The 24,538-nt window shown below is 50.8% G+C and overlaps 1 protein-coding gene across 1 annotated transcript in view; it reads left to right on the top strand.

The window, feature by feature from the left end:
• Window positions 1–443: 443 nt before the first annotated feature.
• LOC113813290 (uncharacterized) overlaps window positions 444–24,538 on the top strand; it is a gene marked incomplete in the record, with an annotated part of 64,650 nt that continues 40,555 nt past the window's right edge. Inside the window, 3 exon segments of the mRNA XM_070114315.1 lie at window positions 444–518; window positions 760–1,155; window positions 20,556–21,044. Coding sequence (XP_069970416.1) covers window positions 927–1,155; window positions 20,556–21,044 — 718 coding nt within the window.

Genomic DNA, 24,538 nt, shown 5'->3' with positions numbered 1-24,538 from the left:
TTGAATTCGTATAATTTGTTTAAAATGAAATAAAAATATTATTTGCCACGATTTGAATAATTGTATTCTTATCTAGGTCGTATAGGTTGTTTGTAATGTTGTACGTACGTGTATATTGTATAGACAGGATATATATGAATTTTTTGGTGAATCCTTGTAATTTTACCTAACGCTAGCCGAAATTTTCATCAATGAACCTCCCCATGTAATAGATTTCCTCATGCATCTTGCACATAAAAATTCCCCATACCTTTTTTCGCCATGTGTGCCAATCCCTTCATCGCTATTTTTCGCAGTGCAGAGAGACCCAGAAATCGGAAGAAAAGATATACCGCATATTACGCAATGAACATCAATAAATAGATGTATGAATTAGCGGCCCACGAATGTCGCCGTGGTGGCCTAGGCGCGCCACGGTCCCACGGGCTCTCTCGTCGCGGCCTCACAATGTGTTGAGTAGTGGTCGAGAGTGGACGTACGCGCGTTTCGTCCGTCCACAGCTCTTCTAGCGCAGAACTGTAAGGAGCCTACTTTACAATTATGGATATGGTGCACAACTCAATATAGGATACGAGATACGTATACTGGAAATTAACTCGAGAGTGTTTTAACAGCGGAGAGGTTTTTTGGAAGTTGTGAAAGTCTGGCGGAAAGTGATTTTCTGTGCATTTGATTCCGAGTGTTTTGTTTTTTTGCCATTTTTTAAACGGCTACACTTCGCCTGCCCAAGGAAATTTTATTTTCATTTTTTATTCAAAGAAGGAAAAGCAGAAAAAGATAAATCCTCCGTTTGTATGTGGTCCTCCATGTGCCAACGACCCACGGACGATGTGATTGGTCTCCCGTATTTATGATGTGCAACTATGAAACCTGATTAGCGCTGGAAAAGGAAAAAAATATATAAGATAAGGCCTAGGCTAGTCAGGATGTGTGGTGCGTCCGGTACCGTAGTGAAGGATTTATGCCTCCTTCGGGACCGCCATGAGAACCCAAGGAGGACCTCGAGGACCTCGACCCCAAGCACCAGCGTGGAAAAGGTGTGGAAGGAGACGCAGCAGCTGATGGAACAATCTGAACACCTTGTGAGAGTCATGACCCATGTCTGCTCTCAACAGCTCTCCGGTGTTTTCAGGACCGTCGCCAAGTACTCTCAAGGTACAGTCAACGCCAGACCATTTGTGAAATCTCCCTTGTGTCTCGGGTTTATCACACTGGACACAGGGCTTTTGATTTTTTCGTTATATTCCAATGTGAGCTATGGTTCAGAACCCTTTTTGAAAAATAGATTATGCTTTAGTGTAATATTACAAAGCTTCTCCATCTGTGTAGGCTTTTATTGCCTGATTTTATTATTAGTAATCAAATTCCTATAGAGAATCGATTTTATTGCTTGCCTATATTATAGTGTAGTAGTTAAGATTAATTCTTAAATTTAGTATACTACCCTGTTAGTTACTGCAGTGTTCTGAATGTAATTTCAACAAATTCTCATTACAACTTGAATTGTTATTCAAGATAGCAGTGGCCAGAATCTTGCTTCTTGTCTTGTGATATTATTGAGGTTATCATTTAGAATCCTGTGCTGTATTTATTTGGGTTATTACTTTATTATTATTCTTTGGGGGTGGCGAAAGGTGCTGAGATATACATACGTATATCTTTATATGTACCGGCGTATATGTATATATATATATATATATATATATATATATATATATATATATATTTCAAGAAGCAATTAGGTGTAAATGTGGGAATTCAGGCCAGGAGGCTTAGCATGCTTGATCACATTAACTTTCCAAGCGATTAAGTGTAGTAAAATAGAGCTCAGGGGTGAAGTTATAAATATATTAGATCTTTCAGTGGCGATTATCAGCCAGTTTTATTTTATCACTCCAATTTAATAGATTTTTAAAAAAATGTATTTGTTAAACATGAAAGACCACATAGCTATATCTATGCTCTCAGACCCGAACAAATTTATCTGCGGAGATGAAAATCCTTCGGAACCGAAATAGACGGTCTAATTTTACCATTCATTCTGGTTGTTACCACCAGCTCACCTTCTTGAGGTAGCAAGGTGACAAAGGGACATGATAGCTTTAATTCAGTGCCAATTAGATGTTGTATGAAAGCGATATACATAATACCGCATTTTCTCCTAGTCAACGGACGACCGACCACCCAACTACGACCATGCTCTCATCTTTGTCTTCCTACACTAACCACACTCCTTCTCTCCCGGGCTTCTACGGTAGATTAGAAGAGGTCACATGTCTTCTACTTTACGAGGAGCTGTTTGCAACGTTTGTTTGCTTACAGGCTGTGTTCCGTTTCAATTTCGGGGTGGAACGGCATTTTTGTAGTCCTATATTTCACGCCTGTGTAGCTACTAAGGGACAGATAATCGTCCTCTGTATGATGCTGACTTGTTTGTTAACTGGCAATAGGTGTTTTTCTGTCTGGGATTTATTGTGTCAATGTCAGTTGTAAATTCGTCGTTTTCTTGTAAACAAGGAAATTAATGAATTGTACTAAATTGTAGGTGAAAATTGGCTACACGCTTGTAGGGTTGGAGTGTAGTGAGGTAGCGTGCGTGCGTTAATTAGTTACTGTATGAATGCATAGTCATCCTAACCTGCAAACCACTTGTATATGGCCGCATAAAATCTTTAGGTGATATTTCTGAATGTATGGAGGAATGGGAGCGTATGAATGTCGTGGGCAGGGATAAATATTTGTGGAAGACGCGTTTGTAGAATGTCGCTGTTCCACCCAATGATGATCACTTCCATGTTGGATCTGAAGCTGCAGCGTTCCAACTTCCTCCGACTGCGAAAGCTTTTCTGATTTTCCAACCCGGCTGCCTCTCAACCGCCCCGTATTTATATCATCGCCACGTATGGATAATTTTGTATTATTGATTAACGTTGATTTTGTCCAAGATGCATTCCTGTTATGAAGAAAAATGCTCTTATTGTACATCCAGCATCAACGCTATCTCTTGTTCCTGTTGTTTCCGTCCACCTCACTGTGTTGCCATCCCGGCGAGGTTGGCTTTCTTGCGGTATGTCTCCGCGCTCTCGCGTTTTCCCTCTTGTAATATTAAGAAATTATTTTTTGAGAAAAATGATAAATGCGTAGCAATGTAACAGTGGAGCTAGATAACCTTTACTCGGATTAGGAGAGAGGAAGAAGGAAAATGAAGAAAAGAGCGAGCGAGGTGGCGCGCCGTTCTAGTCTTCACTCAAATGCCCAGACCCACACGCTTCGAAATCATTTGACGGGACATTTCTTTCGCGAAATGTCCCTCTCCATGGTTTCCGGCGTCGTCCTTCAAGGAGAATGTCGACTGTGCGATCCTGCAACGACCGAAAGCAATAGATGCCGGCCAAATAGTCAGAATGGCCTATTTGAGGGAGGTGGAATGAATCGAATTCTTGCGCGCTGTGGAGCACCTGGGCGTTTGGTGGGAGGCTCCTTCCTTGCGGGCGCACCAAGGAACCCATACCCCACGTTTCTTGCGGGTTCACTACAATCCATCTCTCATTTTTTCTCTTTTTTTCTTTTCATTTTTTTAAAAGTTCGTGTGGGTAATGGAGACATGTGAATGGGATTCTATTTATAAAATCCGAGTGCTTCGTGTTTTTCTCAGTCCTAGCGATACAGTATTTCATTCCGTTTCGTTGTTTCGTTGCTTTCTTCTCGTAGTTGTCTTTGTTGGGAGGCGGGAGATGCTACCATTAAATTGTCTGTGCTTGGGGCTGGATGCGCCGGGTGTTTGAGCATGTTATTTTTTCGGCGTCGTGATTGTGGCATCTCGGATGTATTTGGTTTGAATAAAATTACGAGATTTTTGCTGGCATGTAATGAAGATCATGGTAATGTTTTGAAATAAATTGAGAAATATCAGTAGTTAACTTACAAATGCAAGTAAGAAGACATTAATTTCCGATTCTCTACTACAAATGGTATGTTTGGCTAAAATTCCCGGGCGTTTTCCCTCTAACGAACAGATTTGATAAATACATCAAGCAAACGCTATCCGAAGCCGCGGTCTTTTCAGCGTAACAAATGCTAATGTATTTAGCTTTTGTACCGAGACTATGGTTGTCAAGCCTGAGGTGATGGGTCGTCCCTGCCTAACGATCGTCCGCAGCTGCATTGTAAACGACCCAATTGGTCAGTTCGGCGATTATCTTTGTTCCGTCTCCAAGTGGGGAACGGATAATCGTCGCCAGCCAATCAGCGTTCTCCGTATCGTGCTGTGCTGGAGTCGTGGTTCGCTGCCGTGAGTAGCGAGTGTGTTGTTGTCGTGTAGGCCTACTGGTGATAGAGAGATAGTGTTTTTGTTTTCCTCGCGGGAGAAATAGACGTTGTTTTTTGTTTACGTTTTCCGAAGATTGCGTGACTTCGCTTTTTTCCCTTGTTTTACTCCCGTTTTCCTGGATGGATCAACAAGAACAGCTGTATTGTCATCGGCCTCGTCCAATGGCGCTGCGAGAAAGAGCGTCTTGGAAAATCATCCTCTTTAATCTTAGATTATGAATTTAAGATAAAGCAAATATTTATTTTAGAGCAAATGTAACTATTGAAGTTTGATTTCGAAAATATGCAAGAAGTATTGCTCCGGATCTCCAAATTGGACAATGGAATTAAAGAGCTCTGATTATCTAGAAAGTTAATAGATGAAAGACAAGATGCAGACTCATCAGGCTTAACCCGCAACAAGGTAATTTGCTCTCTTGTTATGAAACTAACCATCCCTAATGGAGCACGAGGTGGCTTTATTAGAATAAAATGTGAAATGATGTTTTTAAAATTGATAACGGTATTTTTTTTTTTTTTTGAATACCTTCACATACCTATGACTCTATCGGTAAGGAATTCAATTCGACTAATTGGTTGTTTTATATCTTTAGTTTATATTAATAATAATGGACAAACAAAGACATCCAGCAGAGGCTTCATAAAACCTTCAAGACCCACTGTTTCAAATTGCATCAGGCATGTCGAACCCGCCGGTGATTAGGTTAAAAGAGCTTTTGGAACCGAGCCGAAGAGCCTATAAGAGTTCCCTCGGGTTGTGTGTCAAGGATTGCATAAGTAATCAGTTTTTGGGCGGTCCTTCCTCTGGGTTGTGTGTGTGCGTGTGTGTGCGTGTGTGTGTGTGTGTGTGTGTGTGTGTGTGTGTGTGTGTGTGTGTGTGTGTGTGTGTGTGTGTGTGTGTTTCGCCTGGTTCAATATCGATGTGCTCTTGAGGCATTTTGTTGAGTTTGACATTCGTCTTGTAGTTGCTGCCACTAATACGAGTACAAATACTACCGGTTATTATTAGTTATTACTAGTTCCTGATTTTAGTTACTGCTGCTAGCTATTCCTAGTTACCTGTTTTCCTTTTATTTTTCTCATGGAGGGAGAGGGGGTGTATAGTTTTCAAGGACGCTCTGTTCTAATAGTTAATTAAAGCCCCACCTCCTTCTTTACCACATAGTGGGTTTTATGTCTCATAAGCGAGCGTGCAGCCCCTTGTCGCGTGGTGGGGGCGCCTAGCGTGCATTCCTGCAGGCACCGCTTACCTAGGGGGGAGGGGAGGGAGAGGGGGTAATCGTTTTTTTTTTCTTATTATTCTTCTTTGACTTTCTTGTGTTGTGTGTGTGTGTTTAGGTTTTCGTTTGATATTTTTAAAACGAGTTTTGGTCTATTCTCTTTCCTCTAATTGCACTTTAGAATGATTTGTAGATTTCATGTTATTTTTTTAAATTGTTTTGTCATGTCTTGCACTTAGTTTAGTATATTTGTTTTGTATTTATTAACGGGGTGAAGATTTCCGTTTATTTTATTTTATTCTATTTTTATGTCCTAGCAGCATTGCTCATTTTAGCCTTTCCATTTGTTTAGAAATGCTCTTAGATATTTTTTCCTAGTTAGACATTTTGAATCATTCAATGCTCTCCAATATCTTTATCAAGCCATTTTAAAGTTTTTATTTCATTATAATTATCAGTCAGGTTCATCATCATTCACCAGAATCACCACCACCACCACCATCATCATCATCATCATCACCACAATAATAATCACCATCACCATCATCACCACAATAATAATCACCATCACCATCATCACCACAATAATAATCATCACCATCATCACCACAGTAATAATCACCACCATCATCATCACCATCAGTAAGGCACCCTTGTCTAACATCCATTTCGCCATCCCTCTGGTTTATTCGGCTATTTGCATACGAAGTCAAAGAAGTTTATCGTTTTCCCGCAACATGTCAAGATCTCAAGGTAATGAATTTAGTATGAAGTGCCCGATTACAACAGAGGATGTTGGGGGGGGGGGTTCTGTTGCAATCAGGCAGTAGAATTATGCCGGGAATGAACTGTATTTTATATTCAGACAGATGAAAGTTTGCTTCTTCTTCTTGTTTTGTTATTTTTATGTTGTTATTGGTCTCTTTGATTTTACTGCTACTACTTCTACTGCTACTACTACAGTGTGCTTATTGTTGTTGTTTTGTTATTGTTTTTATGTTGTTATTGGTATCTTTGATTTTACTGCTACTAGTTCTACAAAAACTTTTTTTTTGTTATTACTACTATAATTACTTTTACTATTGTTATCATTGTTGTTATTACTGTTCATGCTTGTTATTATTGCTAATTATCTGTTCTTTGCTTATGCGATTCCAGTAAATTATTTTGTTAATAGGAATCACATCTTTACGGTAATTAGCGTACTTGCTTCTGTTTAAGCGGCTTTGCGACACACACTACTGGCTTGTAAAGTGGATTTGTTTGCTGACCCAGAACGTGGGAAAGATGTGTAAATCATATGTGTTCTTGTTCCCTTTCTCCCTCCCCCCTCCCCTCCCCTCCCTTCTAATCAGACTCTTCCTCCTTCATTCCCCTACCTTCTCTTCAGTCTCTTTCCCCTACCTTCTCCTCCTTTCCCTTCCCCCTACCTTCTCCTCCTTTCCCTTCCCCCTACCTTCTCCTCCTTTCCCTTCCCCCTACCTTCTCCTCCTTTCCCTTCCCCCTCCCCTACCTTCTCCTCCTTTCCTTTCCCCCTACCTTCTCCTCCTTTCCCTTTCCCCCTCCTTCTCCTCCTTTCCCTTCCCCCTACCTTCTCCTCCTCCCCTCCCCTACCTTCTCCTCCCTCCCCTCCCCTACCGTCTCCTCCTCCCCTCCCCTACCGTCTCCTCCTCCCCTCCCCTACCGTCTCCTCCTCCCCTCCCCTACCGTCTCCTCCCCTCCCCTACCCTACCGTCTCCTCCCCTCCCCTACCCTACCGTCTCCTCCCCTCCCCTACCCTACCGTCTCCTCCCCTCCCCTACCCTACCGTCTCCTCCCCTCCCCTACCCTACCGTCTTCTCCCCTCCCCTACCGTCTCCTCCTCCCCTCCCCTACCGTCTCCTCCCCTCCCCTACCCTACCGTCTCCTCCCCTCCCCTCCCCTACCGTCTCCTCCTCCCCTCCCCTACCGTCTCCCCTCCCCTACCGTCTCCTCCTCCCCTCTCCTACCGTCTCCTCCTCCCCTCTCCTACCGTCTCCTCCTCCCCTCCCCTCCCCTACCGTCTCCTTCTCCCCTACCCTACCCTACCCTACCCTACCCTACCCTACCCTACCCTACCCTACCCTACCGTCTCCTCCTCCCCTCCCCTCCCCTACCGTCACCTCCTCCCCTCCCCTCCCCTACCGTCTCCTCCTCCCCTCCCCTCCCCTACCGTCTCCTCCTCCCCTCCCCTCCCCTACCGTCTCCTCCTCCCCCCTCCCCTACCGTCTCCTCCGCCCCCCCTCCCCTACCGTCTCCTCCGCCCCCCCTCCCCTACCGTCTCCTCCGCCCCCCCACCCCTACCGTCTCCTCCGCCCCCCCTCCCCTACCGTCTCCCCCTCCCTCCCTCCCCTACCGTCTCCTCCGCCCCCCCTCCCCTACCGTCTCCTCCGCCCCCCTCCCCTACCGTCTCCCCCTCCCTCCCTCCCCTACCGTCTCCTCCTCCCCCCTCCCTCCCTCCCCTACCGTCTCCTCCTCCCCTACCATCTCCTCCCCCCCCCCTCCCCTACCGTCTCCTCCTCCCCCCTCCCCTACCGTCTCCTCCTCCCCCCTCCCCTACCGTCTCCTCCTCCCCCCTCCCCTACCGTCTCATCCTCCCCCCTCCCCCACCGTCTCCTCCTCCCCCCTCCCCTACCGTCTCCTCCTCCCCTCCCCTACCGTCTCCTCCTCCCCTCCCCTCCCTTCTCTCTCTCTCTTCGTCCCCTACCCCCTTCCCTACCTCTCCCTTCCCCTTCTTTCCCTTCCCTCCCTCCCTCCCTGCCATATGGGTTCCACATGGTGTCGTTGCCGGTGGAAGCCTTTTCTGTGTAAGTGTAAATGTGTGTGTGTGTGTGTGTGTGTGTGTGTGTGTGTGTGTGTGTGTGTGTGTATGTGTGTGTGTGTGTGTGTTGACGTGCTTGTGCTTTGGCCTTCACACTTTATAATCCTGTAATAGGGTTTCGTACTTTCTCTTCTCTACTTTGCACCCTTTGCTTATTCTTTCCATCTTCCATCTTCTTCCACATGTTCCACATTTCTCCTATCCACTTCTGGTATCTCCCAATGGACTATCTCTGCACTCGTTCCACCTTCCAACTTCGTCCACCTTTCACCTTTCATTTCTTCCACCTTCCACCTTTCTTTTCTTCCACCTTCCACCTTTCTTTTCTTCCACCTTCTTCCACTTTATTGTCCTATCCCTCTCGCCCGCCACAAATTGCATTATTGGGAGCCATTTCAATGCCTTTTTGAATTTCAAGTTAAGCGGTCAAGTTACGCAATTAAATTTATGCATTTTGTGCTCACGCGTTGAAAGTCGGACGAATTCATTTGAAATCCTTTTCATGAATTTGCTTGCATAGATAATCGCCTCCTGTTCGGTTCTCCAGGAAACAAAAATGCGAATCATCACACGCAAGCATGAAAGCACCAACTCGCAAATTAAATAAAAAAGCTCTGAAGGCAGGCCACGGGGACGCAAGCATGACACGGCAGTTGTTTCGGATAATGTGTTTTTTTTCACTTTTTTAATGTTTACTGTTGTGTTTAAATGTTAGTATTAAAAAGATGATTGTTATTATTGTTGTTGATGATGTTAACATTATTTTCATGATTATCATTATCATTGTTTTATTATTATTATTATTATTATTATTATTATTATTATTATTATTATTATTATTATTATTATTATTATTATTATTATTATTATTATTATTATTATTATTATTATTGGGATCTCGCAAGCACTCTCCCGACCTGGAAGTGGTACATGAATACGAAGAGCATATTAATTTCATAACGTTAACCATCGATTTCTCTGTTGAGAGAGAGAGAGAAAGAGAGAAAGGGAGAAAGAGAAAGGAAGAGCGGCAGAACGGCAGAACGAGATAAACCTCATTGAGCAGGACGTGTTTGTCACCCTCGCCACCACCAGCCGCGCGGCGTCCACCGGAGCGGCGACGTCGCGCGAGGAATGGTTGTAGGTCTTGGCGCAGCGGGGGAAGTCGGGGGAGGGGGGAAGGGGGAGGTGGTGGTAGAGGGAGGTCGGGGGAGGGGGCTCTGTGGGGGCGACCTGGAAGGGCTCGCTCCTGCCGGAGTTACCTGGGCGGTGGTGCCTTTCCTGGTCATTAGGCTTGTTTATTAGAACCGTCCTCTTGTCTGGGGGACTGCGGGGGGTGCGTCTGGGGGGAGGTGGGGTGGGTAAAAGGGGGGGGGGTAGGTGGACGCTCGATTCTCTTATGTTTTTTGTGATGATTTTTTTTATGTTTTGTTTTCTATTTCTCCGTTAGATATTCCTGTTACCCACTTTTCTTTATGTGCTCTCTCGAGTTTCATTATCTTGTGTGTCTGTCTGTTCTTATCTGTCTTCCAGTTTCTCTTATTCTTCTTTTCCCTCTCTGGTTCTCTTTCCCTCCTTCCCTTTTTCCTTCATGTCTTCTTACCCCATCCCTTCCGCCCTTCCTCCTTCCTTACTACCCCTCCTTTTCTCCATCCTTCCTACCCTCCCTCCCTCCCTCCTTCCCTCCCCTTCTTCCTTCCTACCCTCCTTCCCTCTCCTCCGTCCTTTCTACCCTCCCTCCCTCCCTCCTCACACTCCTGCACCTCCCTTCCCTCCTCTCTTTCTCTTCTCTCTCCCCCCTCTCCCCCTCCCATCCCCCTCCCTCTCCCCCTCTCCCCCTCCCATCCCCTTCCCTCTCCCCCTCCCATCCCCTTCCCTCTCCCCCTCCCATCCCTCCTCCCTCTCCCTCCCATCGCTCCCTCTCTCTCTTTTCCCCCTTCCATGCTCTGTTGGCATTATAGATGCATATGGGATGTTACCACCCGTCAGGACGCGAAGAGGCAAGCGGCGGGCAGTTCGATCCAGGAATTGACGGATGGGTGTCAAGAGGTGGTTGTGGTGGGGGGTTGGGGGTAGTGGGGGAGATAAGGTGGGGTTGGTGGGGGTGGTGAGATGGTGGTGGGTTTGGAGGTGGTGGGTTTGATGGTGGTGGATAGAGGTAGTGGTTTGGTGTGGCGATGGTGGATGTGGTGGTGGTGATGGAGATGGTGGTGGGGGTGGTGGCGGCGGCGGCGGTAGTGGAAGTGGAAGTGTAGCGGCGGCGATGGAGGTTGTAGTGGTGCTGAGGGGGAAACTGTGTCTCTTGGCCGCCAGTGCCCGCAAGGTCTTCCCACGGTTACGTCAAATCCCTCACTCACAAACACACACACACCTTTCCTCCTCCTCCTCCTCCTCTTTTTCTTTTTTTTTCTTTTTTTCTTTTTTTCCTCTCTTTCGTTCGCTCTTTTTCTTTTTTTCTCGACTTCCTTTTCCTCCACCTCTTCCTTTCTTCCTGCTCTTTCTCTTTCCCTTCCTTCTTCTCTTCATTCTCCACTTCCTCCTCCTCCGTTTCCTCCACCTCCACCTCTTCCTCCTCCGTTTCCTCCACCTCCACCTCTTCCTCCTCCGTTTCCTCCTCCTCCTCCTCCTCCCACCTTCTTTTCTTTCATTTCTTTCGACCGCAATTCTTAACGGCTGTTTCCCCTCCTCCGTCATCTTATTGTTGCCTCTGCTTATAGTAATTTTTTTTGTACCTCCCTCCCCCCCCCCCACTCACTCTCTCTCTCTCTCTCTTCTCTCTCTCTCTCTCTCTCTCTCTCTCTCTCTCTCTCTCTCTCTCTCTCTCTCTCTCTCTCTCTCTCTCTCTCCCCCCTATGTCTTTCCTTTATTTTCTCACCCTTTCCCTCTTCCCTCCTCCTCTCCCTCCCCCCTACCTCTTCCCTCCTCCTCTCCCTCCCCCCTACCTCTTCCCCCCTCCCTACTTCCTCCTCTCTTCTCTCCCACCCACCCCTCCCCTTCCCCCTCCCCCTTCCCCTTCCCCACTCCACCACCTATCGATCGTCCTTTTCATCCCGGGGACAGGGCGGCCGCGTGTCACTGTAAGGATGCGTTGGGATAGGAAGGACTAGGATAGGATGGGGGGGGATAGGCGTTGATGTGGTAAGATGGGATAGAGCGAGCGCGGCCCCTTCCCCCCGTCGTTCGGCCGAGTTTAAGAGCTCGCGGGGCCTGTATTAACTCTTTTCCGCGCTCTTAAACGTGTCTTGGATCGGCCTTTGAAGTGTCTGGGAGGTGTCTGCCTTTGAAGAGCCTCTCGCGGGGCGCCGCCGCCGCCACGGTGATCCCATTCTGTGATGACGCCTCTTCCCCCCCTCCTCCCCTCCTCCTCCCCCCTCCCCCCTCCCCCTCGCATACCGTTCCCGGCGAATTCCGCACTTGAGCTTCCTCCGTCGTCGCCGCCGCCCGCCCGCCCGCCCGCGCCGCCGCCCGTCTAGATCAAACGCGCTCGTGTGTCTCCCCCTCCCCCTCCCCCCTCCCCCATTCATCTGTCGAGTTGAAAAGGAGATTAGTAGGGGAATGGGAGGATAGGGAGAGAAGGGGGATAGGGAACACAGAGACGGACGAGGGGGGGGGGGGAGGCGCTCAAAACAGTCAGTGTCGATGACGACGATGGCGGCATGGGCGGCGGCGGCGGCGGCGGCGGCGGCGGCGGAGGAGACGATGGTCTTTGCATAGTTTGGCAAGCCGCTATTTCTCTCTTGCGAACTCCGGAGTGTGTGCCCCGCGGGTTATATTTGGTCTTCTAACATTGAAATCCCCTTTCCTCTTTTTATGCCCCCCCCCCTCCTCTCTCTCTCTCTCTTTTGCTCCGACTGTCTGGCACCCGGGCTCTCTCTCTCTCTCTCTCTCTCTCTCTCTCTCTCTCTCTCTCTCTCTCTCTCTCTCTCTCTCTCTCTCTCTCTCTCTCTCTCTCTCTCTCTCAATTCCTTCTCTTTTCCGTTCGCGCTTCTCACCTGGATAGAAGAGAGGGAGGGAGGGAGGGGACAGAAGAGAGAGATTGAGCGGAGGGAGTGGATAGAAGAGGGAGAGGGAGGGAGGGGATAGAAGAGAGAGAGAGGGAGAGAAGGAGGGGGGGGAGGGAGGGGGTGCGGAACGTGTTGTGGCGGCCTTCGCTGAGAGACTGCCATTCCCTCCGGACGGAACGGGAGTGCCGACTGAGGGAGAGGAATGTCGAACGGCTCGTGTTGTTGCCGGGGACGAAATTTTCCCCGCAGCGCCTCGGGTCGGTGGGGATTCGCAGTCGCTGTCTGTTTTAACGCCGGTCGGATGTGTGTGTGGATGGGATTGGGATTGGTGCTGTCTCTCTTTCTCTTTCTCCCTTCTTACGTCCCTTCTTCCTTCCCTTACTTCTGTGTCTCCCTCCCTCCCTCCCCTTCCTCCCCCTCCCCCTCCTCCTCCTCGCCCTCTTCCCTCCTTTTCTCCCTTCCTTTTCTCCCTCTGTCCATCCATCTATCCACCCACCCACACCCTCCCACACCCGAAAATATACAGTATTTCTCGAGTAACCGACGTTCGTGCACGCTACTACTACTACTACCCCCACCCCTCCACCCCCCACCGCCCACCCACGAAATGCTTATGGCGGAGGTACTTTCGTAAGTGGTCGATTCACGTCACTGGCCGGTCTGGCAATGCGTTGGTGGAATTAAGAGTTTTTGATGAAAGGGCTATTTAAGGGAAGGCGTCGTTATTGGCCACTTCTGCCCGTGCGAAGGTCGTGCATTCGTTGTTAAATGTAGGAGGAAGTAGAAGTAAAAGGATAAAAATGGGGATTAATGAAGAAGAAAGAAAGAAAGAAAAAACATGGCTGTAGAAATAGTAGCGTGATTTGCATACCTTTCTGGGGATGGATTGGTGAACGGCTTGCATGCGCGGACTTTTTTTTACGAGTGAAATGTGTGTACATGGCTGTTTAATCTCGATTGATAAAAAAGGAATAAAAAAAAACACAAAAAAGAAAGAAAATGAATATTGCAGCCGGATCGTAAATTTTACTCTTGTTTGAAGATGATTTGCCCGCGTATTGATTTCGTGTTATGTGACTGTCATGGCTAGAGACGACTCCGTGGGAAAGACCACGTCGTCCCGTGCAGAGTAGAGAGGTCAGTGGATAGATGGATGGATGGATAAACAGTGATAAGGATGGATAAACAGAGTGATAAGGATGGATGGATGGATAAACAGATTGATAAGGATAGATGGATGGATGGATAAATAGATTGATAAGGATAGATGGATGGATGGATAAACAGATTGATAAGGATGGATAAACAGTGTTAAGGATGGATGGATTAACAGAGCGATAAGGATGGATGGATGATGGATTGATAGACAGATAGATAGGGATAGATGGTTGGATGGTTGGATAGATAAGTAAATGATGATCGGCTTTTTTTATGTTTAGCTTTTTGTTATTTAAGTTGTTTAGCGTGAAACTTGATGCCCTTCCCATCTTTAGGTCCTGAGACAGGCTCCATTATAACCTTTTGGTTCACATAGATAACGCAAGCTCGTGTAACACTTTGCTTTTCACACAAGTTTGAAAGTGTAGTTCAAATGTATATTCGTCGTCATCATCGCCATCATCATCATCATCATCATCATCATCATCACCATCACCACCACCATCATCAACATCACCACCACCACCATCATCACTATTATCATCATTTTTTTTATTTACTCTGCCGGTCACGTAATCCGGGATGTGAAATCTTAGCGGTGCCCCCATTTCCCCCCATCTCTTTAAAAGTACAAATATGGCGTCCAGGATGACACTTGAGGGGCTTCGTAAGTAAGAGAAGCGACGGCGATTAAAGAGGAAACATTGGTTATCGAATCCAGGTGCTGGGGAGGTTGTGGTTGCTTGTGTAATAATAGGTCGAGTTATGTAGATGGTGCAAATGTAGGCCTACCTGCAACGGATAGGGTGATAGGTCTGAGAGGATAGATAGGGTAGAGAGCAATATATAGATAAGATGGCATTGAGAGATGGATAGATGAGATAGCATTGACAGATAGATAGATGAGATAGCATTTAGAGATAGATAGACAAGATAGCATTGAGAGATGAATAGATGAGATAGCATTTAGAGATAGATGAGATAGTATTGAGAGATAAATAGATGAGATAGCATTTAGAGATAGATAGACAAGATAGCATTAAGAGATAGACAAGATAGTATTGAGAGATGGATAGACAAGACAGCGTTCAGAGATGGATAGACAAGACCTATATTCGATAGACGGCCAGTGTATACGAGCGGCGAGCGAGTTGCAAAACCGTAGAATTGCGGACGGGGAGCTTGTCTTGTGCTCCAAATCCGCCCTACTTACGCATTTGTTTTCTGCACAGTACTGCCTTGGCCGTCTCCCCCCCCCCCAACCCTGCCCCTCCCCTCTCCCCGTCTCCTAACCCCTTCACTACTTATTTTCTTTACCCAGCCCTTCACCGCTCCTTCGTTCCCTCTACTCGCTCCTCCTCGCCATTCCTTCGACTCCCCTTTCTCCACCTTTCCATTCTTTCTCCCTTCTTTACCCTTCCTCTCTTCTCCAATCCCTATTCGTCTCCTTCCCTCCTTTCCCTACCCTGCCCATCCTCTTATCCTCTCCTCCCTCCTCCCTCCACCTATCCCCTCCTCCCTTCCTCCCTCCACCTATCCCCTCCTCCCTCCCCCCCCCCCCTCCCCCTCTCCCCTCCCCCCCTTTCCTATCCCCTGCCCTTCTCACACTCCATGCGTTGACCGCGAGATTATACTTTCGAGGTAATTTTTCTAAATGTTACTCGTTTCTTTACACGAGCATGAATACCGGTACTGTGGACTATTTTCTCATATTTATTCTCTAGCATCGTCTTTTTTTTTTGGGGGGGTGGGGTTCTTTCTACTCCTTTCCTCCACTTCCTCTACACCCCCTCCGTCCTTCATCTCCCTCACGCCACCCCCTACATCCCCACCCTTTTCTCTCCTCCCATTCTCCCACTACTCCCCCCCCCTCCTTCACTCCCCCTCTCTGTACCCAATCCTCCTTATCCCACACCCTGTGCTCTGCTTCCCATCCCTAACCTCAATTCCTCACTCCCTGTGCCTTCGGCCTCCATTCCACACTCTGTGCTCTCCTCCCCATCCCAAACCCCAATCCCCCTCCTCCCCCATTCCCCCTCCTCCCCCATCCCCCCCCATTCTCCCTTCTCCCCCATTCCCCCTCCTCCCCCATTCTTCCATCCTCCCTCATTCCCCCTTCTTCCCCCATTCCCCCTTCCTCCCCCTTTCCTCCCTCATTCCCCTCTCCTCCTCCATCCCCCCCCCTCGTAGCGGTACGTCTCCGAACTGTGTTTGTCGAGACGTTTTTCCTGTTGCTTTTTTAGCCCGCGGTTACAGTGCAGCGCCTCACCCGACGACAGTTGATGGCGGACTTCAGACAGGCAGACGGACACACTGATGGTTGGATGGACAGACAGGGTGTGGAGATTGAATAGATGGGGAGGAAGGCGGAGATTGGGCGGATTGAAGTCTGATTTATTTGGGGGAACCGTTTAACGTGTGATGGTCCATTGCGTTTCCTTTTACAGTGCAAAGATGTTTTGATTGATTTCTCGACTCGCGTATGTCTAAATAGTGGAATGAAAGTGATATTGAGGTTTCTATTGTCTTCCAAATATGTTGATTGGATAGATAAAGATAAATAGATAGATGTATAGATAGATTGTAGGTTCAGGCAGACAAAGTAAGATGGGAAGAGAGAGAGAGAGAGAGAGAGAGAGAGAGAGAGAGAGAGAGAGAGAGAGAGAGAGAGAGAGAGAGAGAGAGAGAGAGAAATTAATTCGGTCCGCCATGTTTACACACGAGACCCGATGTGTTGTGTTGCGCGCGTGTGCGTGCGTGCGTACGTGCTCGTGGCTTCGCGTCTGGGCAGGCGGTGAACGGAGCAAAGTGAGGGGGGGAGGGGGAAGGGTAGGGGTAAGGGGCCGAGAGGGTAGGGTAGCGCTGGGAAGAACTGGGAGGTGGAGAGGGGGAGGCTGGGGGAGGGGGTTCGGTGCCAGTGTCAAATGCCAAGGTAAGATAGGCTAGGCGAAGCAACCTAGGCGCGGCGAGGCAGGCAAACGGCCCTGTGTGCCCCCCCACCCCTCCTTTCCCCTACCCCCCCTACCCCCATCCCCCCTAGTCATCACAGGGAGAAAGTTCGAGAAGGCGGAGGCAAAGGAGTTTTAGGGGTGAGGGAGAAGGGAGGGGAGGGATGGGCTGGAGAGGGGGAGGGGGGGAGGGAGGGAGGAGGGAAGGGTTTGCTTATGCTCGAGGGTGTTTCTCGTCATTTTTATGTTTTCTTTTGTTATCGCGACTTTCTTGGTTTATATGTGTAGTTTACCTTTCATAACATGAATATGTTAGTTTATCGTCCGTCTCCTGGATGCGCCGCGCGTGCACTCTCTCTCTCTCTCTCTCACACACACACACACACACACACACACACACACACACACACACACACACACACACACACACACACACACACACACACACACACACATACACATACACATATACACACACATACACATATACACACACATAGACAACTACACCGCGCACACAAATGGACATACACGCGCACGTGCACGCACGCACGCATGCTCTCTCTCCTCACTGAGCGGGCAACGGGCGGCCTTAACGTATTCCGCCCACGTCCGCGTCTTCCTTCTCACACACGCCCGTGGTGGGCGGTGCGGGCGGGGGCCTCCGTGGCGGCGGGCGGGGGGATGACTCCTGAATACTGCAGGCACACTTCCCCGCACACTGCTGTGCCTGTTCGCCCGCTTGCTTGCGCTTCCCTCTGTGGCGTCACTTCCGATAAGCTAGCCAGACCCGCGTATATATACACACCCGCGCACGCACGCACGGACGCTCGCTCCAACACACGCACGCATGCACGGGTATTTCGCGCGCTCACACACACACGCACGCACGCACGCACGCACCCATGCACGCGCAAGCGAGTACGAGCGGTCCGACGAGACGATTTCTACCCGGATCTGCAGCGTCCATGTTTGGGTCTTGGGTTCAAACGCGCTGTGACCATGTTAGGGGAAGTGGCGTGTTAATGGCATTACGCCGGGTCTTTGGATTTCCTTTTCGCTTGTTTAAAGGGGGGATTGTTGTTGTTTTATTGGGCGGTCTGTTCGGTTTGTTTTGTTTCTTGTTCGGTTCGCGGAAGAGTTGGGGGTTGCTGGTTTTGGTCGGTGGGAATTGTGAACGTTTCTCACCGGGAGGTGGTGTAGGGGGGGAGTGTTATGAAACGTTTGTTACTTTCTCTCTCTCTCTCTCTCTCTCTCTCTCTCTCTCTCTCTCTCTCTCTCTCTCTCTCTCTCTCTCTCTCTCTCTCTCTTTCTCTTTCTCTCCTTTCTCTCTCTCTTTCCTTCTCTCTCTCTCTCTCTCTGTCTCTCTCTCTCTCTCTCTCTCTCTCTCTCTCTCTCTCTCTCTCTCTCTCTCTCTCTCTCTCTCTCTCTCTCTCTCTCTCCCTCCCTCTCTCTCTCTCTCTCTCTCGCGTGAACGGAGGTGTTGTTCCTGCGGTGCCACGCCCGTTAGAGTGCCATGCTCGCGGCGCCCAGACGGAACAGAAGAACCACCTGTCTGGAGTAACGACTGTGTTCCCTTTATCTCCGATGCGGCTTCCTGGAGCGGCGCCGTGGCTTTTATTTTACAAGCAAACGCCCTCCCTCGCCCAGTCTGTCTTTACTTTGTTTGTCTCTCTTTCTGTCTTTCTGCCCAGTCTGTCTCTGCTTTGTCTGTCTCTCTTTCTGTCTTTCTGCCTGTCCTTCTCTTCTTATTCGTTTTCGCTTTTCTTTCCTTATCTGCTGTCCCCTCTTAACCCGTTTCTCCCCCTCTTTTCCCCTTCCCTCTCATCTGGCCCGGCTCTTCTCCCTTCCTCACTCCCGCTCCTCTTCCCCATTCCCTCCTCCCTTCCGCCCCTCTTCCCCTCCCTCCTGTTGCCCCCTCTCCTCCCCTCCCTCCCTTCTGTTCCCTCTACCCTCTCCTCCCCCTCCCTCTTCTTCCGCCCCTCTTCCCCTCCTCCCTTCTGTTCCCTCTACCCTCTCTCCCCTCCCTCCCTTCTGTTCCCTCTACCCTCTCCTCCCCCTCCCTCACTTCTGTTCCCTCTCCCCTCCCCCTCCCATCTGTTCCCTCTTCCCCTCCCCCCCCTCCCTTCTGCCTCTACACCCCCTCTCTGTTCCTCTTCCCTCCTCACCCCATCTGTTCTTCCTCCTCCTCCTGTTCTTCCCCCCCCCTCCCTCGTGCAGACGGGAAGGCGGCCAGAGATGTCCTTCGGGAGTACTGTCCTGTGACGGCGCGACGACCCGCAGCAGCAGCAGCAGCAGCGCCCGTCGCATAATCTCGTTAGTGCCGTTGTCGCCGCGTCAACAGTGCCTGCGTCTGACTCCAGCTGGTCCGATGGGGTGTGGGGTGGGGGTGGGGGTGGGGAGGGTACTCAGAGGGTGATGGGGGTGGGGAGTTCGTGTCGGCGAGTTGCTTTCGGGGGGGAGGGGATGAGATGGGGGGGTGAGGTTATAGATGATGGGATTGATTGTTTTGAATGGTTGTTGTAAAGAAGAGATAGCTAGCTAGATGGATTGGTTTGTAGATAGTAGATTGATGGGTTGATTGAGTGATTGCTGTAAGTAGTTTTTTTTTTCTAAAGTGTTGGGCATTCTTTTGTTCATTTTAGGTCGTGGGAAGTAGAGGGAAAGACAAGGAAGGGGAAAGAAGAGAAGAGGCAAAAGAAGGGCAGGAGACCCACTTTCCCCTCGTAAACACGTCGTTATGGGAGCCGCTGCTTGCTCGGAATTCGTCTTTCAGGGTGGCTTTGCCGAGATATTTCGATCGCGTTTCCTTCCATCTTGCGTCCGTCTTTCTCCTTCTTTTTCGTCTGTTTCTCATTCGTTTCTTACCCATCTTGCCTCTGTCTTTTCCCCCTTTTTTCGGTTGATTCTCCTTCGTTCCCTTTCCATCTTACATCTTTTATAGTGCCTGTTTCTCCTTCATATCTGCTTGGGGGGCATGGAAGGGGCACAGAAAAGTCCTGTTAGGGCATAGGAAAAGATTTGTGTGCAAAGGCAAGGTCCTGCTCAAAGCGAACGACGAGGGTGTGCGCGTTGGTAGGGGTATCTGGTAGGGCATCCGGTAGCGGGCATCCGTTGGGCGGTGTCTGGCACTAGAGACGAGTCGAAAGGGGAATGAGGTGTTTGTTTCATATCAAGAAAGTTTTTTTTTTTTTTTTTTCCCTCCATTTTTTGTGTACCTGTCTGTATCTGCTTGTGTTTATGTGCATGGGCGGTGCGCGCGTGTGTGGCCCGGCTGAAAATAGCGAAAAATGTATACTTCCTTGCCTGTTACTCGACACACGTCTTAATATTTTGAAAGGAAATTTGAGTGTTTGGGGAAGGTAAGGGAAAATTGTACTTTTTTTTATATTTATTATATAATATTTTTAGCGGGTGTGGGGTGGGGGGGGTGGGGGGAATAGTCCGAAAATATGTAATGGATGTACTTTACATTCTCCTTTGAAGTCTGGATGCGGCTGGTACGGAACGGGAGGAGGCTGGGAGGGGGGAGGGAGGAGCTGGCGAGGGGTCCAGCAGAGCCACGCGGTCTGTGGCTACTGGTCGGGGGGAGGGGGTGCCTTGCGTGCGTCCTTGGCCATTCCCCGCCCGCGCCCTCGCCGGCCATCGAGTGAATGCGTTTCCTCCTCCTCCTCCTCCTCCGTAGCCTCCGCCGCCGCCATCGCTTGCATAGAATGGAGGGGGCGGGGGCGGGGCATGGGGGCCGGAGGCGGCGGAGGGCGTTGAGAGCGTGACGTCATCCGGGCACGAGCCAGGCAGCCGCTATTTTGGAGCGGCGGCGCCCCCCACTCCCAGGCAGGCGGAGTTGCACCAGGCTGTTGCAAGTGCAGTGTGCGTTGCAGCCCCGGCAGCAGCCCCCACTCCAGACCTTCGCCTGGAGGGCGAGGCCTCGGCGACGTCCTTTCCCTCCGTTCCCTCGTCCTCGGTGAGTCCCCCTCGAGATTCCGCAGCGTCGCCGGCGTGCCCCCCCCTCCCTCCCCCCGAGCGAGCCTCGCGTGACCACCTTTCCTCCTTTCAGACTGTTGGCGACGATGCAGCGTGGACGCCAGCGTGAGCGACAGCAGACGTCAGCACTTCCACCACCTCCCCCTCCACCAGCGTCAGGAGCAGCAGCAGCACTGTGCGTGTTGTGAGGGCTGCGGAGGAGTGGCGTCGCAGGGCGAGGCTTCGGCGGGGCGCCGCGAGGGCCAGCAGCAGCAGCAGCTTCAGGAGGCGTGTCGGTGGCGGGCCCCTCCAGGGTGGTGGCGGTGGCGGCGGTGGTGGGGCAGGTGCCAGTGCGGTGGGCAGTGTCAGGACTGTAGCGTTATGGACAGTGGGGGCAGTGCAGGCCCACCCGCCGCAGCCAGCCCGCCCCCCGCCGCCCACCAGTGCCCTTGCCCCGCGCTCGCGCCCGCACCCGCCCGCACACCCGCGCCCACATCGTCCAGGTCCAGGAGCAGCATGCCCTCGTACTCCTCGATACTCACCTTACTCCTCCTTCTAGTCGCCACGTTACCCAGGTTTACAGGTAAGTCCCTCCGCCTTGTTCTTCTGTCCTATTCATTAGGTCTTCTCGCTAGTCGTCCTCATTACGCCGTCTAATTAGCCCTCGTAGCCCGGCTCGTTAGCCCCTCGCCGCCCCCCTCTCCTCCGCGCGGCGCAGACGGACGAGGCAGACGAGCGGAGCCGAACCGCAGCGTCTCGCCTCCACTCCGCGCCCGGCGCCGTCGCCCAGCCTTGAGCATGGCCATGGCGGCCGCGGCGCAAGGGCTAAACGATGACTTGATGTATTGGCAATCAATCTCCCCGCCTTCAAAGGGAGCGCCCGGCTCTGCGCTGCGCCCGTATGCCTTTCGCGCGCTCCGGGACGCGCTCGAGTAAGCACCCGTATGTCTCCTGGAATGGCGAGATGCTGGTTGCAGCTGATGCATCGGATTTTAAACTAGCTTTTGATTGCCCCCACAATCCACTCCTCCTGCTCTCGTATCTTCCCTTTCTCCCCTCACCCTTTCCTCTTCTTATCTCCCCTCCCCTCAATTCCTCTATCCTTCCTCATCCTCTCCTTCCTCTCTTTTCCCCCTTCCCTTTCCATTGCCCATCCCTCTCCCTTCCCTCCCTTCCCTCTCCTCTCCTTCTCTCCTCCCTTCTCCCTTCTCCCTCCTCTCCCTCTCTCTTCCCTCCTCCTCTTCCTCTCTTCCCTCCTCCTCTTCCTCTCTCTCTTCCCTCCTCCTCTTCTCCCTCTTCCTTCTCCCTCCCTCCTCCCTTCCCTCCTCCTCTTCCTCTCCTTCCCCTCCTCCTCTTCTCCCTCCCTTCTCCCTCCCTCCTCCCTCCCTCCTCCTCTTCCTCTCTCTTCCCTCCCCTCCCCTCTCTCCTCTCCTCCCCCCCTCCCCCCCTCCTCCCCATCAGCCGCAAACGCAGAGCCAGCCGTCGGATTCGCGAGTCCCTTCGCTTGATCTCGAGCCGTATTGTCATTGCCCCGACTCCACGACGCGGCGGCAGATCCATCCGGAGGTGGCTTCCGCGGCGCAACGTTTCCTCTTGTATTTTTAATGGCGCCCGAGCGGGTCCTCGCGCGGAATACGGGATGCGGCTGACATTACCGGCGACTGCAGTCTGGCCGCCGCCGGGGAGACGACGGGCCGGGGAGGGTATGATGCTCCCGCACGCTCGCATGCACTGGGGAGTCGGGAGGGAGGGGGGGTGCATGCTCCATTGCTAACGTACGTGTAGATGCACATTTTTTTTTTTTTTTTATGAAAAGGCTTATACACAAGTTGTGTACACTTGTACACTTATTCGCTCATAAATACGTACACACACACACACACACACACACACACACACACACACACACACACACACACACACACACACACACACACACACACACACACACACGCACACACACACACACACACACACACACACACACACACACACACACACACACACACACACACAGTCACAATTACACACAGTCACACACACACACACGTCCTCAATTACCATCCTTCCCACTTCCTGTGCACACATGTGAGCGAATGTGAGTGGGCGAATGAATGAATTGAGTGAGTGGGAGAGTGGGTGAGTGAGTGGGCGAATGAATGAATTGAGTGAGTGGGTGAATGAGAGTGGGGCTACAGGAAGCGCCGTGGAAGGGCCACACCATCTAGGGTCGCGAGATATCGATTGGGCCCTACCTGGCCTAGGATCAATGCGGACTGTCCATCACGCTATCATTAGCACGGTGTCGCCAGGTACTCTCGAGATGACGTCCATCCCGTTCGCACACACGCACACGGCGCTGCTCGCGTACACGGGGTGGGGGTGAGGGAGAGAGGCACGCGCTTAAGATAAGATGGATAAGAGATATGAGATAAGCACGCGCACACACGGACGGACGCACACGCGCGCACACACACACACACACACACACACACACACACACACACACACACACACACACACACACACACACACACACACACACACACACACACACACACACACACTTTTATTTTCACCCTCCTCCCTCTCGCTCTTATCTGCCTTCAAGTGATCTCTCTCAAACACAAACACACTCCTACGGCCACCGATCCCCCCCCCCCATCTCCTCCGCTCCTCCTATTCCTTGCAGCCAGACTAGGACACCAGTGCATTCCTTGGGCATTTTCTGCGCGTGTAGGGTACGGTCTCAGGGGGCGATGGGCATGGGGGATTAGGGGCATTGGTGCGGTAGGGGAGTGTAGGGTATGCTGGGGCACGTTAGGGTATGCTGGGGCGCCGCTGTTTGTCGGGAGGTCGTCCCGGAATAGGCTACGCGTGTTAAAGTGTTTTCGCGAATTAACACGCAGGTAGGACATGGTAGGGAAGTATGTGGTTGTGTGTGGGAAGGATGTTGGGGACTAAAGGTGGAACATTTGACGAAGGAGAGGCGAGGAGAGAGAGAGAGAGAGAGAGAGAGAGAGAGAGGGAGAGAGAGAGAGTAGAGAGAGAGAGAGAGAGAGGAGAGGAGAGAGAGAGAGGAGAGGGAGAGGGAGAGAGGGAGGGAGGGAGGGAGGGAGGGAGGATAGGTATGTCATCTATCCAGTTGTCGTTTCGGTGTGATATCGACTTATCCATCTCCGGCGCTGAGCGATGGATGGGGAGGCAGCCGGACTACGGGGTTCTTCCTGCTGTCACTTCTCCTACTCGATACTCATAAGCAATCCCCCCCCCACCCCCTCCATTCCATTCCTTTTTATTCTTTCATTCATTTCCCCTCCACTCTTCCCTCCCCCCTTGTTCACTTCCCTCTCCTCTTTCATTCATTAACCTTCCTCTCCATCTCCTTCTTCTCTATTTCCTCTCCTCCACCTCCTTCCCTCTCCACCTCCTTCTCCCCCTTCCTTCCCTCTTCTCCCCCCCCCCTTCTCCGCCCTCCCCCACTCTTCCTCCCTTCCTCGCGTTACTCCATTCTCCCTCCCCCTACCCCTCTTCCTCTCCTGTAGTGTCATAGGGCTGTTGAAGTTTTGTTTTCCGCCGCCAATTGTCGACGAGGCTTTTTCTCTCGGGCAGCTGGATGGACTTTTTAATGATTGTGCCACGAGTGTACTTCTCTCTGGCTGCTTCTCTGTCTGTCTCGGTCTCTCTTTCTCTCTCTCTCTCTCTCTCTCTCTCTCTCTCTCTCTCTCTCTCTCTCTCTCTCTCTCTCTCTCTCTCTCTCTCTCTCTCCCTCCCTCCCTCCCTCCCTCCCTCTCCTCTCTCTCTCTTCTCTCTCTCTCTCTCTCTCTCTCTCTCTCCTCCCTCCCTCCCTCTCCCTCTCTCCCTCTCCCTCCCTCTCTCTCTCTCTCTCTCTCTCTCTCTCTCTCTCTCTCTCTCTCTCTCTCTCTCTCTCTCTCTCTCTCTCTCTCCTCTCTCCCTTCTTTCTCCTTTCTCCTTCCTCCCTCCCACACACTCCTCCCTCCCTCCCCCCCTCACCCCTCCCCCCACACACACTCCCTCCCTCACCCTCTCCCCCCCACACTCCCTCCCTCACCCTCT

This window comes from Penaeus vannamei, chromosome 35 (genome assembly GCF_042767895.1).
Source record: "Penaeus vannamei isolate JL-2024 chromosome 35, ASM4276789v1, whole genome shotgun sequence".
NCBI lineage: Eukaryota > Metazoa > Arthropoda > Malacostraca > Decapoda > Penaeidae > Penaeus > Penaeus vannamei.
This window is presented reverse-complemented; position numbering and strand designations above follow the sequence as displayed.